Raw genomic sequence first — 13198 nt, forward strand, 5'->3', positions numbered from 1 at the left:
TTACGCGATTATGTCCACACACTTGTGTAGTGAAAGTTTCTAAATAAACAAATATGAATAAGATGTACTTGAAATTTAATTACCTCTGAACTTTCAGTTTCTGCTATCTCTAATTGGTCCTTTAGAAACAGCATATCCTCGAAATACCATGTCTTTGGCTTTGGTATGTCGTCCGTTGATGCACCTGATCTTTTTGCGGATTCAATTAATTTAAAATCTTTGTTAAAATTTGTCCGTAAGGTGTTAATTTTTTTCTTCAACTTTTCCACGGTGTAATCGGGTTTAAATTTAATCAACACGTTAACTATCGTTTGTTGAGAATTCAGTTTTTTACTTTGATTAAAATAATCTTTGGATTTAACTTTCCAGAGTTCCGGGCAGTCACGGTATAATGCAATTAACAATGTAGTGAATTCTCGTTCCGCGTCGGAATCGTCCATAATAAGTGCACTAGCCATTTTGTCTGTATGCGATATGGTGCAAGATTTCTCGCGTATGCGCAGCGTTTTTTTTTTCTTTATATATATTTAGTAAATTAAATTAAATGGGGTACCTTGAGCACCCCGCAGAATTTTAAAAAAGTGGTATGATTTGATTTTGCAAAATGAATGTATAAAATGTGTATTTCTGTATGTTTTGTAACTCGTAGGACATGTCCTGGAGTCTTTCTGTCCGGAACAGATCGTTTCGGTACATTCCTGCCAATATAATTGCCTCAGGGTTCTGCTACCTCATCATCGTAATATAGATACGTTAACTGTTTCGCCTGCACATGTGCGAAAAATTTTGCACCATATCGCATCATTTTCTAGTGACATTGACGAAATATTGACAATAAACCTCCTAAACGTCAATGCACGCATTAATATGGCTCCCGTCAATGCGCTTCAATCAAAATTTCTATCAATATGCTTCAATATATTGATCAATGCGTTTGAACCCCTTCTAAACGGACAATATGCCCTTTCAATGCGCCTCGTCAATATTATTGACGGGCGTATTGACAATATTATTGAACGTGTAGGGGCCGCTTAAAGTACACACCTCGTCAAAAGTGCGTACTGTCCATTATTTCTTACAGCTGTAAACATACAAAACAACTGTTTATATGTTTGTGTGAATACACTTGTGTCACTATACTTCGCAACGTGAATCGTTTGACAGGTGACGTATCGTTGTGAAGTTCCGCCGATTTACCACTGCGCAGCGGGGTCGTTTCCCCTTGCGGGGGACATTCAGCCGCACAGCTACATTTGACAAGATGTATGTTTTCTACAGCTATTATATCAAAACATAAAGAAGTGTAAAGGGTGTCCTATTTTTTTGTCCCTGACTGTATATCGATTTCGATGAAACTTTCAGCATGTGTATAACTAACATAGATCTACAAAAGGTATATTTTAAATTTTCACTAAGGGCCCAAATAAAAAAGTATTAAAAAATGCCTTTTTTATTTTTGCATGTAACCTTGTAAATTATAATTTTTAAAAAAGTTATTCTTTTTTTGAAGGGCGTACGAATACTTTTTACACTCACTGTATTTTGTCTTATAAAAGCAAGTACATCATTCAGGACAGCATTAGTGCGAATTACGAATCGTATGTTCATTCTCGAGTATAAAAAGATCGCGTCCGAGTCTAGCCAATCTAATCCGAATGTCTCCAGCTACCCGTGACGACCAACTAGCCGACACGATCAAGCTCCCCGAGTATTCAGATGTCTCGGGTTGCCCGAGCTAAGAAGTCAGGTAACTGCAAAGTTATTATGGTGATGATGACCAGAACCAAAAAGCCAGGTTTGTAAAAAGTCCTTGGCAGTGATGATTACCAGATGCGTTAATTGGGGGATGGAACTTTCTCCGTGTTCTTGAGGGACAATGCATTCTACATCACTCTGCTATTCCTTTCCGGGCCCGTGCTGAAGGAATGGTCAGCCACATCTGTTCCGCAAGCCAGCGTCGCCCAGGCCTGCTGGGTCCTAAACCGTTCTTTTTATTGCGACTAAATGACCTTCTTCCTGAATGTCCATCAACATCGAAGTTGAAAAAATTAATGTTTGTCCATAAAAACTATAATTATTATGAACCCATAAAGATAGACATTTGGAATGCAGTATTTTTCAGCCAAAAATTGCTTGTTTGCTTCGAGGTGTACTGATTACCCTATTTAATATTTCTTCTGCCTCTTTTTTTGCAAATGAAAAACAGATCTTTGGCTCAGGTGAGGATATTTGCTCGCAATGTATTAAAAATTAATATATTTAACAGTAAACGTATTACACTTCATGTATACCAATTCCTACCGCGACCGGTCAAATGACCGGTCTTTAAAAGATCGATTCGGCATGGAATGACCCAGCATTTCCCATACGCTCTTCTACTTTACGTCGCAAATTTTGATCGTTCATTTTTTTTTTCTATGATTTCCTATGATTCTATCATTGAAACAATTGGCTTGTGATACCTAAAATATGATATAAATATTCTTGATTCAATTTTGTCTAAATGTCTTGCAAATACTGCATCGAGAGTTATTCCTGATCTTGTGGTCGCTTCATTAGGATTATTTACCATTTCCAATCTTAATTTATTTCTAAACATTACTAGACTGCAAGAAGTTTTACTTCTGCCACGCGTGGTTTTCCACATGTATTTTTTTTTTAAATCAAAAGACTACATACGTCATGTGGTTGGGCATACCCTATATGCTTTCGGTTGAGCCTTTTGAAAATTTCGTTAATTTTTGCTGTAGGGCGCACCGTTCCCGAGGTACAGCCATTTTTTAGATATTGAAAAATGTATTGTACGTATTTTATACGAAAAGTTGTGAAGTTTAAAGGCGGTGCAATTACGTTGTACATACATAGAAAATTCTAATCGAAATTTTAGAAACGGTCATTTGACCGGTCGTGGTATAAAATCTATATGTATACTGTATTATAGAATCGAGCTCAAACTTTACCCAGGCTTTTTTAGAGGGAGGGGGTGCCGTAAAAGAAATTAAAAAGTCGAAAATAAGAGCCACCACAATAATGATGCACGCGACATAATGATAGCGAGATATATCGCCCGTAATAACGAAAGGGTTAATTAACTCGTTCGCAACAGAATACAAATGTTGATAGCGGCTGGTGCTTGTGGCTGGACCGGAGACTAGAAGAGACCCGAAACTGTGGTGAGAAACTGACGGACCTCTTTCTCTTTCACCGTCTGTCTTTTTCTACATTCAGCAAGCCGTGATACTTGACAGCTTTACAAGGGTCTGTCTATTTGGAACCGATTGCTCGAGACGGAAAGTCGGTTCCGCGTGTCCGCGTCCAGCAACAATTGCTGACTCGCGGAAGTTAATTTATATCTATTTTCTTTTTCTTTTTCTTTTTCTTTTTCTTTTTCTTTTTCTTTTTCTTTTTCTTTTTCTTTTTCTTTTTCTTTTTCTTTTTCTTTTTCTTTTTCTTTTTCTTTTTCTTTTTCTTTTTCTTTTTCTTTTTCTTTTTCTTTTTCTTTTTCTTTTTCTTTTTCTTTTTCTTTTTCTTTTTCTTTTTCTTTTTCTTTTTCTTTTTCTTTTATTTTTATTTTTTTCTAATTTTTTTACTTTTCAAAAATTATTATTTTTAGGGGGCTCGGCCCCCTGATCGTTTCGCCCGTGATCGTTTGCCGGGAGTGAGTGTGTGTGCCAAAGAAAGTGCAAACAACAAGAAAACTTCGATGAAGTGGAGGAAAGGGAAAGGGCGCAGCAAAGATGCTGTATCTCTGAAGGCCAGGATGGCAGCTTTACGCCGTCGGAAGCAGGAACAGACTGCAGGTAGGTCAATTGATTGTAATGAAGGGCAGGCTCGCGTAGCAGAAATAAACGATTGTAATGTGCCAATTTTATTTGCAAGCACATCTAATTTATCTGCTGATACATGCGTTGCAATCAATGAACTAAGCATTGTAGAAAATGCAAGTTCAGCAACGCATGTTTCTGCAGATGAAGGAGATGTGCAGCCATTACAATCAGTATCTGCTATGCTACCTGCAACTATTGCAGATCTATGCACGGTAGGGAACGCAGCATCGGAAATGCAAGACGATACGGACGAAGATATCGAAAATATCGTTTTGCACGAAGATGGGAACATCGACGTAGGTAGGTCAATTGATTGTAATGAAGGGCAGGCTCGCGTAGCAGAAATAAACGCTTGTGCGGACGAAGATATCCGAAATATCGTTTTGTACGCAGATGATAACATCGACGTAGATCGCTTACGTTCTGCCGAGATCAGTGGACGGAGCATTATGAGCTATGAACATATAGCAGCAGAATTCCAAAGACTCTCTGAGCATTCGTCCTTAGGATGTCGGTTCAAAGATCTTGTTACAACGAAGGCGATTCGTTACGGTCTCAAGACGAAATATTTTGTCACATGTCGTATGTGTCATTTCAAAGATACTTTTTGGAGCGAACCGAAAAACGACTGCATATTAGATATCAATACAAGTGCCGTTATCGGTACTATATTGACAGGGACCGGTCACAAGCAGTTAGAACAACTTATGGGGTCTATGAATATTCCAAGCATGAGTAGTAAAACGTATATAAAGTACTCAAACTTAGGGGCCGGAGCTATCGAAAAGGCCTTAGAAGCAGTATTGGAAGCGGCTGGTGAAGAGGAGAGACAATTAGCAATCTAGAGAGGTGATCTCATTAACGGTATTCCATGCACAGCTGTGATAACAGACGGCTCATGGATGACGAGATCGTATGGCACTTGTTTCAATTCTTCATCCGGAGCGGCTATTATCATAGGTAAATTTACAGGAAAAATATTGTTCGTTAGCATACGTAACAAATATTGCTCTATCTGTGCAAGAGCAGCAAATAAGGGTACGACGCCAAAAGAACATGTGTGTTATAAGAACTGGGGAGCTAATCAGAGCTCCACCGGTATGGAAAGTGATATCATCCTCGAAGGCTTCCGCCATAGTATAGAGATGCATGGATTAATATATAATCGATACATTGGCGATGGCGACAGCAATGTATCAAAACAATTGAGGGATTTCCCACCATACGGTGACATTGCTGTGGACAAGATTGAATGTAAAAATCATCTCCTCCGCAATATGTCAAAGAAAGTAGTAAAGGATGCGCCTAATGTTCCTGGTCGAAGATACGCAAAATTGAAAAAAATAGTTAAGAACAGCGTAATGAAATTCCGAAACGCTGTTACGAAGGCTGCTGATTTTCACCGGGACAGTACAGCACAATGGGCAGACAAAATTACTGGTTTAATGAGAGATATTGACAATGCACCCAGGCATATATTTGGTGATCATCAAAATTGCGCCTCGTACTTTTGTAACGGTCCAAAAGAAAACGAGACAAATCTTGTTCCCCAATTACAAGCGGCAGGGATATTTGAAAGACTAGAATATGCACTGCAACGCGTCAAACAAAATGCGGAAAGTTTGCTATACAATTGTACCAGCAATGCTGCTGAAAGTAATAATGCTATTATTTGCAAACTTCTTGGCGGCAAACGTACGCATTTAGGACAAAGAGGCTCTTACCGAACGCGTGTACAAGCATCCGTCGTGCAATGTAATACTTTCAGACCGATGAGGAATATTTGTCGAGCATTAGGTAAAGAGCCCCCAGCACGTGCAAACGTGCTGGAAGATAGAAATATTGCCGCACAGGCAAAACGCCATGAACGTTTCCGCGTAGCAAGAGAATCGGGTCAAAGAATTCGTCGATCAAGATATTCTGGCAAGAATGGACCTGATAAAGATTATGGTCCAAACGCGGAACAGCCTGATGTTGACCCTGAAAAGTTGGAACAGCTGAAGTCCGTTCATTTACAAAAGTTGCAAGACAAACAGCAGAGGTGGCGAATAATCGAGCAAGATACGCGGAAGCAGCATCAATGCTCGCTGTGGCATGAGACACGTAAGCACCTGCTGACTGCTTCGAATTTCAAAAAAGTTTGCTCCCAGAAAGATGTAACTTCGCGCAAAGGTCTGATTCATGATATTCTTTACCGTAAACCCGTGAACAATCCCGCTACTCAGTGGGGTAAAGAGAAAGAATCAGTGGCACGACGTGAATTGGCAGCGGTCTTGTCCTGTAAAATCGATGATTGTGGATTATTCATTGATCAGGAATTCCCATATTTTGGCGCGTCGCCTGATGGCATTACTGAGGACGATAAAATCGTTGAAATTAAATGCCCTTATTTGGCGCGCAATATGACTCCTGATGATGCAATTCGGCAAAAAGTTGGTGATGTCCATAGATTTTTCGACAGACACGACGACAGTCGTTTAAACGTAAATCACGCTCACTATTATCAAGTACAAGGGCAACTGCATGTGACGCGAAAGAGATTTTGCATCTTTGTAGTCTGGACGCCTCTTGGAATGAAGCACATTACTGTCGAGCGTGATGATGAATTTTGGTTGGTTAATATGTTACAACCCCTCCGACGTTTTTATGAAGACTGCATGATTCCCGAAATAGTTGATAGCAGAAATTTGAGACGTATCGACTATCGGGAACCGCAGTACGTAATTGAAGCACAGGAGGCTAAAAGAAGAAGAGTTTCATAGATTTCTATTCAGATATATCGTTGAATAAACTTTTTGATTAGAGAGGCACTCCATTGAGTGTCCCGGGTGAAGAAGGTTTTTTAGTGGGTAGTGGGAGATCCGTCCATCTTGATCTCCTGAGTCCCACACTACCCCCTTCTGGGGTGTACTTAAATGTATTTTTCCCCTTCATCCTTAAAAAAACAAAAAGAAAAAATAAAAAAAAAATTCGGTAATGCGTTCGTTCTTTAAATATTTTGTAGTCTTTAGTGATCTATGAACGAATAGCCCTTTTTTGCAACTTATCTCTTGAAACTTTATAAACAATAATAACGTACGTTTTTATAGAAGATATTTTTTTCAGTACACTCTTTCCAAAAAAGGACTCTGTACGGAACCCCGCGATAATTCAGAGAATATTTCAACACAAAGAGCATCAAATAATATAGTACAAAAACGTAAACAGACTGATGTCTCAATATTTCCTTTTCGTACTTGCAACTAATATTTTATCCTATTATGTCATTTCCAGCGAGAAGGACGACTGCTGCGAAATTTGCGACGTCGTTACCGGCTACTCGAGACCCGCCGGGAGCTGCGGCAGCTGCAACAGTTGTTGGACCAACAACAACAACCACCACCACAGCAGCAACAACACCTACGCCGCAGCCGTGGTGCCCGTGGTACCAAAAAAGTATACACTATTTATCATGCTTATTATTAGGAATTAATTTTTTTACTTCATTATTATACTTATATTAAATTAAATATGTAAATACATTATTATATATAACTTTATTGCTTTTCCTTAGCGTTACAATCCTTATACAAATTTTTTTTCTTCCTCTTCTCCTCTTCTCGCCGCTCTTAGCCTCTGTATTATTCCGGTGTCCCGTACAGAGCCTTTTTGCAAAATGCCTCTTGAAACTTTATAAACAATAATAACGTACGTTTCTATAGAATAAATTTATTTCTGTACACTTTTCCCAAAAAAGGGCTCTGTAGGGGACTCCGCGATAATTCAGAGAATATTTCAACACTCTCTCTCTAAGAGCATGAAAAAATATTGCTTCTTCGCTTCAGAAAGTAGTAGCAAGTTCATCGAGAAATCAAGCTGCGTTGTATTCTCTGTCTTTGTCTCTCCTGCGAGCGACATGTCTCCCTCGCTGTCACAGCCTCGCAGGAGAGACAAGGATCTTTCTATCCTTGTCCTACTTCTTCCTGTAGTTCACCTCTACGCCGATAGAGGCACCACGTTACCTCCTGTAGTTCACCCCTACACCGATAGAGGCACCACTTTACCTCCTGTAGTTCACCCCTACACCGATAGAGGCACCACTTTACCTCCTGTAATTCACCTCTACGCCGATAGAGGCACCACTTTACCTCCTATAGTTCACCTCTAGGCCGATAGAGGCACCACATTCCAGCACCTGTAGTTTACCTCTACGCCGACTGACGGTTATGATGGCGCTAGGTTTGCTCCGGCACACCCTTAAGGAGCTGTGCCGTCATAGAACGTAACGTCCCGTATCGTTTTGTTGTCTTCGGTAGAAAAATACTACGCTCACACAAGTAGAATTCTTTTGCGATATTGGCTAATAGCTGCCGGAAGGAGCGGCCCTTGGCGGTCACCCGAGGGTGATAAAATTATTTGCGGAACGATATTTTGCTGCGGGTTTTGAAAGCTGCCGGGCAGAAGCGTTCATTAGTGAGATCGTTGAGCGATCATCAGGTTTGTTTTGCGATAGACATTTGCGGGTAACCCTGTACGATTTTTGTAAGAATTGCTGGAGAAGTTGCGAATCAAGTAGAGAAATAAATTCACGCTGCCGGGAAAGGGGATCGTTTAGGCCACCCGGTATAGTACTAGAGGAATTCGAGAATTTTTTTTGGGAAGCGCGTGTTGTTAGCGAGACGCGGTCGAGACCGGGGTCCTTTTGTTCACGCGTCGTGAAGCGAGACCTTCGAGAGGGATTATCTCGCTCGAGTACGAACGGAAAAATAAACACGCCGTGTTTACGGCCGGGGCGGACTAAGAAGAGATTAGGAAGTCGAACGGTTTAGGGTTTTGCGCTGCCGGAAATTATGTTGCGACCGGGCCGTGAAAGCGGAGAGGAGGAGGAGTACTTCTCGCAGAACGAGGATATCGCGGACGGACACGATAATCCGGACGCGAGGACCTCGGACGAGGAACGGGCCGATGAGAGGAGGTCGCCACCTTACGCCTTCACCATACCGGTACCGCTCTTCGATAAGAAAGCACCCCCGACCATCGTAGTCTCCTCCCCGGGAGACCGGAGAAAGGAGGCCGGACGCTTCTCCTTGTGCCTCGACGCAGCCCTCTCCGGGTATCAGTGGCGAAATGTATTGCCGGGGAACACCGTTAACGGAGGTCATGCGGCGGTGGCGTATAAAATTTTCCGGGGCGCCCGGGGAAGACGCAGCAGCCTTCCTCGAACGTCTCGTGGATCACCGGAAAAATAGTAATAGTCCGGACCGATATTTGCTCTGCTGCCTGACTGTCTGTTTGGAGAGCACAGCATTGCACTGGTACAAGAGGAGGGTGGCGGAAATAGATACGTGGAACGAGTTCGTACACGAGTTCTGGGAGTATTTCGGCGACCCGGAATACCAGGACACCTTAACGCGAAACATTAAAGATCGTTCGCAAGGGGAAAATGAACCCGTTCGCGACTACCTAACTAGTATGGGGGGGATGTTCGATAGATTAGTACCACCGTGGCCGGATGATAAGAAGGTAAATCGGGCCTACTGGGGAGCGAAGCCGCTCATTAGAAACGCGGTTTCATTAGCCAACATCATCAGATTCCCTCAGTTGGGAAAGGCGTTAATAGTGGCTGAACGCGAATCCGACAGTCAGAAATTAAAACGTAATCCGAAGCCGTCGGAGATGGTTCATCCGGTATTCGCGTATGACCCCAATCGCCACGCCTCTCATAAACAACCGGGGAGAGGAAGGAACGTGCAATTAGAATACGCAAACGCGATAGCTGCCGGAAGTGGCGACACGCGTGACCGATCCCCCACCCCCGCATATGGAAAATCCCGTCTCGGACCGGGTAAACGGGACTCTTTAGCGCCGTGCGCGAAAAACTTTTCAGCTGCCGGGCGAAGGGAAACGGGATACCGGGCCGAGTCGAGGGACCCATCGTATAGAACCACACAAGGAAAACCGGAAGAAACCGCGAACACCGAGCGGCGAACGGGACCGACGCGCGATAGACAACGCGCGGCCGGGGATTCGTCGTCCGAGTGCTGGAACTGTCGCAAGAGAGGACATAGGTCGCGGGATTGCCGGGAAGCGCCGCGGGTACATTGCTACGGGTGTGGAGCACCGGGCATAACAAGACAGAACTGCCGGAAATGCGAAAGGTCAACGGGAAACGGGGGGAGGAGTTACTCGAGGGGGCCAGAGGGACTCCGCCGGAATTAGTATCGGCCCGAGTATTAACGATCGGAGAAAAGAGACCGCCACTATTAACTGTCGAAACCCTGATCGGAACGCTGCCGGTTCGCGCCCTAGTGGATTCGGGTTCATCGATCACTTTCATGAGTCGAGACGTATTAGATCGGGTAGAGGACGGGGTGATTTCCATGGAAAGTACAGAAAAACCCTGTTACTTCCTACTGGCCACGGGGACAATCGATCGAGCAGTCGAGCGGGCTCGTTTCGTATTGAAAATCGGGAGGAAGGAACACCGGACCTCGGCGCGCGTATTGGATCATCTCGTGACCCCTCTCTTGTTGGGTACAGATTCGATTGCCCTCTTCGGAATTGTGGCGGAGTACCATAATACAATCTGGTATTTTGCATCTCATCCGAATGAGAAATTCCCCTTCGATGACGCTCCGCCAGCCACCGTATGTTGTGGATTACAGATCCTAAGTGATTCAGAGAAAGACCGTTTATCGAAATTCCTCGAGACCGAGCTGCCGGAATTTGACAAGATAGAGGGATTGACCGACTTGATCAGCCACAGAATAGACGTGGACGGTCACACGCCAATTAAGCAGCGCTATTATGCCGTCTCCCCAAAAATTCAGGAGGCCATTTACGCCGAAGTTGACACCTTGTTGGCGAACGGCATAATAGAGCCGTCGCAGAGTGGCTGGTCAAGCCCGATAGTCATGGTCAAAAAGCCGAACGGGAAATATCGTTTCTGTTTAGACTTTAGAAAGGTAAACGAGGTCTCGAGGAAAGACGCGTACCCCCTACCGCTCATGACTCAGATATTAGATAAACTGAGGTCTGCCAAATACATTTCAACCCTCGATCTCAGTCAGGCCTATTTTCAGATTCCGTTAGAACCAGAAAGTCGCGAGATTACCGCGTTTACGGTGCCGGGTAAAGGTCTTTTTCAATTCCGTAGAATGCCGTATGGGCTGACGGGAGCCCCGGCTACATTCCAGCGATTACTAGACCGTCTAATTGGGCCTGAGATGGAGCCCCACGCGTTCTCCTATTTAGATGACGTAATCATCGTCACAAAAACATTTGATGAACACCTAGTATGGTTGAAACGCGTGTTAGACCGAATAAAAGCTGCCGGTTTAATAATAAACCCGGACAAGTGGGAGTTTTGTCGCGCTGAGGTCCGTTATTTGGGTTTCGTAGTCAGCAGGGAGGGCTTAACTGTCGATCCGGATAAAATCCTGCCGATAGTGTCGTATCCAGCCCCGAAGAACGTGAAGCAAGTGCGGCGTTTCTTAGGGATGGCTTCCTGGTATAGGAGGTTCATCCCGGGATTCGCTACGCTTGCGGAGCCGTTAAACAAACTACTTCGGAAGGACTGCGAGTGGGTTTGGAAGGACGGACAGCAATCCGCCTTCGAAGCCCTCCGCGAATTGATAGCCTCCGCACCGACACTATCCTGCCCTGACTTCGAAACACCATTTACGGTACAAACCGACGCGAGTACTGTCGGGTTAGGCGCGGTACTGACACAGAAGATCGGGGGTATTGAAAAGGTAATTGCATTCGCGAGTCGCGCTCTTTCGCTGCCGGAACGGAAGTACTCTGCAACGGAGTTGGAGTGCTTAGCGATAGTCTGGGCGGTACAAAAGTTTAGACCGTACTTAGAGGGATACAAATTCACGGTGATAACAGATCACAACAGCCTACGGTGGTTACGTAAATTACAGAACCCCTCAGGGAGATTAGCGAGGTGGGCCTTACAGCTCCTCGAATACGACTTCGAGGTCGTATATCGACAAGGTGCCCTCAACCGAGTGCCGGATGCACTTTCGCGGGTGTATGAGGGAAGGGAGATCACCGAGGGAGAGGTTGAGATTGCGGCTGCCGTGCGTGCGAGGTGGTACGAGAGTAAATTCGCGGAGGTAGAGGGGAACCCCCAAAAATTTAAGGACTGGTCAATTCGGAATGGGGAGTTATTTTGCCGGAGAACTGATGCCCTGATCGCGGAGACCTTAGGTCGAGATGGGGACGAGTGGAAATTGGTGGTCCCCGAGGAGCGCAGGACCGAGATCTTGCAGGAGGCACATGATGGCCCCCAAGCCGGACACTTAGGTATCGAGAAGACATACCACCGCGTCACGACCAGATACTACTGGCCGGGCATGTACAGAACAACTGTGGAATACGTAAGACGCTGTACCACTTGCCAGCTGACGAAGGTGGAGCAGTCGCTCCCTTCGGGACTGATGGGTCGGCGCCGTATCGACATGCCCTGGTCAGTAGTCGCTGCCGATATCATGGGACCATTCCCTCCTAGCAAGTCCGGTCATGCATACCTCCTCGTGATGCAGGACCTATTCACTAAATGGATTGAGTGCGCCCCACTCCGAAGAGCGACCGGTCCTAAAATTGCGGAGGCCCTCGAAAACCTCATTTTTTCACGGTGGGGAACACCGGATGTGCTCCTCACCGATAACGGGACAGAATTTGCAAACAAGTGTTTGCAGGAATTAGCGAAAGAATACGGTATTCGTATTACGACAACCCCTCCGTACCACCCGCAGGCAAACCCCGTAGAAAGAGTCAATCGAATCTTGAAAACCATGATGGTGGCGTACATCGGGAGGGATCACCGAGAGTGGGACGTACACTTAGATAAATTCAGATTCGCGTACAACACAGCGCATCATTCGGTACTGAAGACTTCTCCAGCATTTTTAAATTTCAGGCGAGAGCCGAGGCCAGCGAAATGCTTGCGGGCGAGCAGCGAGCCGCCACTAGATTTAGAATTAGCGCCCACAGAGCAGTGGAAAGGTAGGGTGGCCCAACTGCAAACGTTACGCAGTTGGGTCGTAGAAAATTTAGAAGACGCGTATAATAATCAGGCGCGTTATTATAACGAAAAACATAGGGACGTGGAATTCGAGGTCGGGGATAAAGTCATGAAACGGCAAAGAGTTCTTTCATCTGCGGCACAGCACGTCGCAGCGAAATTAGCCCCCAAATACACCGGCCCTGTAGTAATAACGCGAAAGCTATCACCGCTAGTGTACGGGTTGTCGACCGAAGACGGCAGAGATTTGGGGAAAGCGCACGTCAGCGACCTTAAAGCGTACCGGCCATCATACGCACCAAAAACAAGTATCTGAAAATTTGAGATTTCCCAACAGAATTCAAAAGCACCGCTGCCG

The 13198-nt window shown here is 44.6% G+C and overlaps 1 protein-coding gene across 1 annotated transcript; it reads right to left on the minus strand.

Annotated features, from left to right (window-relative positions):
* Positions 1-458, minus strand: LOC143217541 (uncharacterized). The gene is made up of 2 exons (XM_076441928.1): positions 84-458; positions 1-39 (listed from the first exon to the last, which is right to left on the minus strand). Exons 1-2 carry the CDS (start codon positions 456-458, stop codon positions 1-3), a joined length of 414 nt encoding a protein of 137 aa, XP_076298043.1.
* Between the last annotated feature and the right edge of the window lie 12740 nt (positions 459-13198).

Source organism: Lasioglossum baleicum, chromosome 17, assembly GCF_051020765.1.
Source record: "Lasioglossum baleicum chromosome 17, iyLasBale1, whole genome shotgun sequence".
NCBI lineage: Eukaryota > Metazoa > Arthropoda > Insecta > Hymenoptera > Halictidae > Lasioglossum > Lasioglossum baleicum.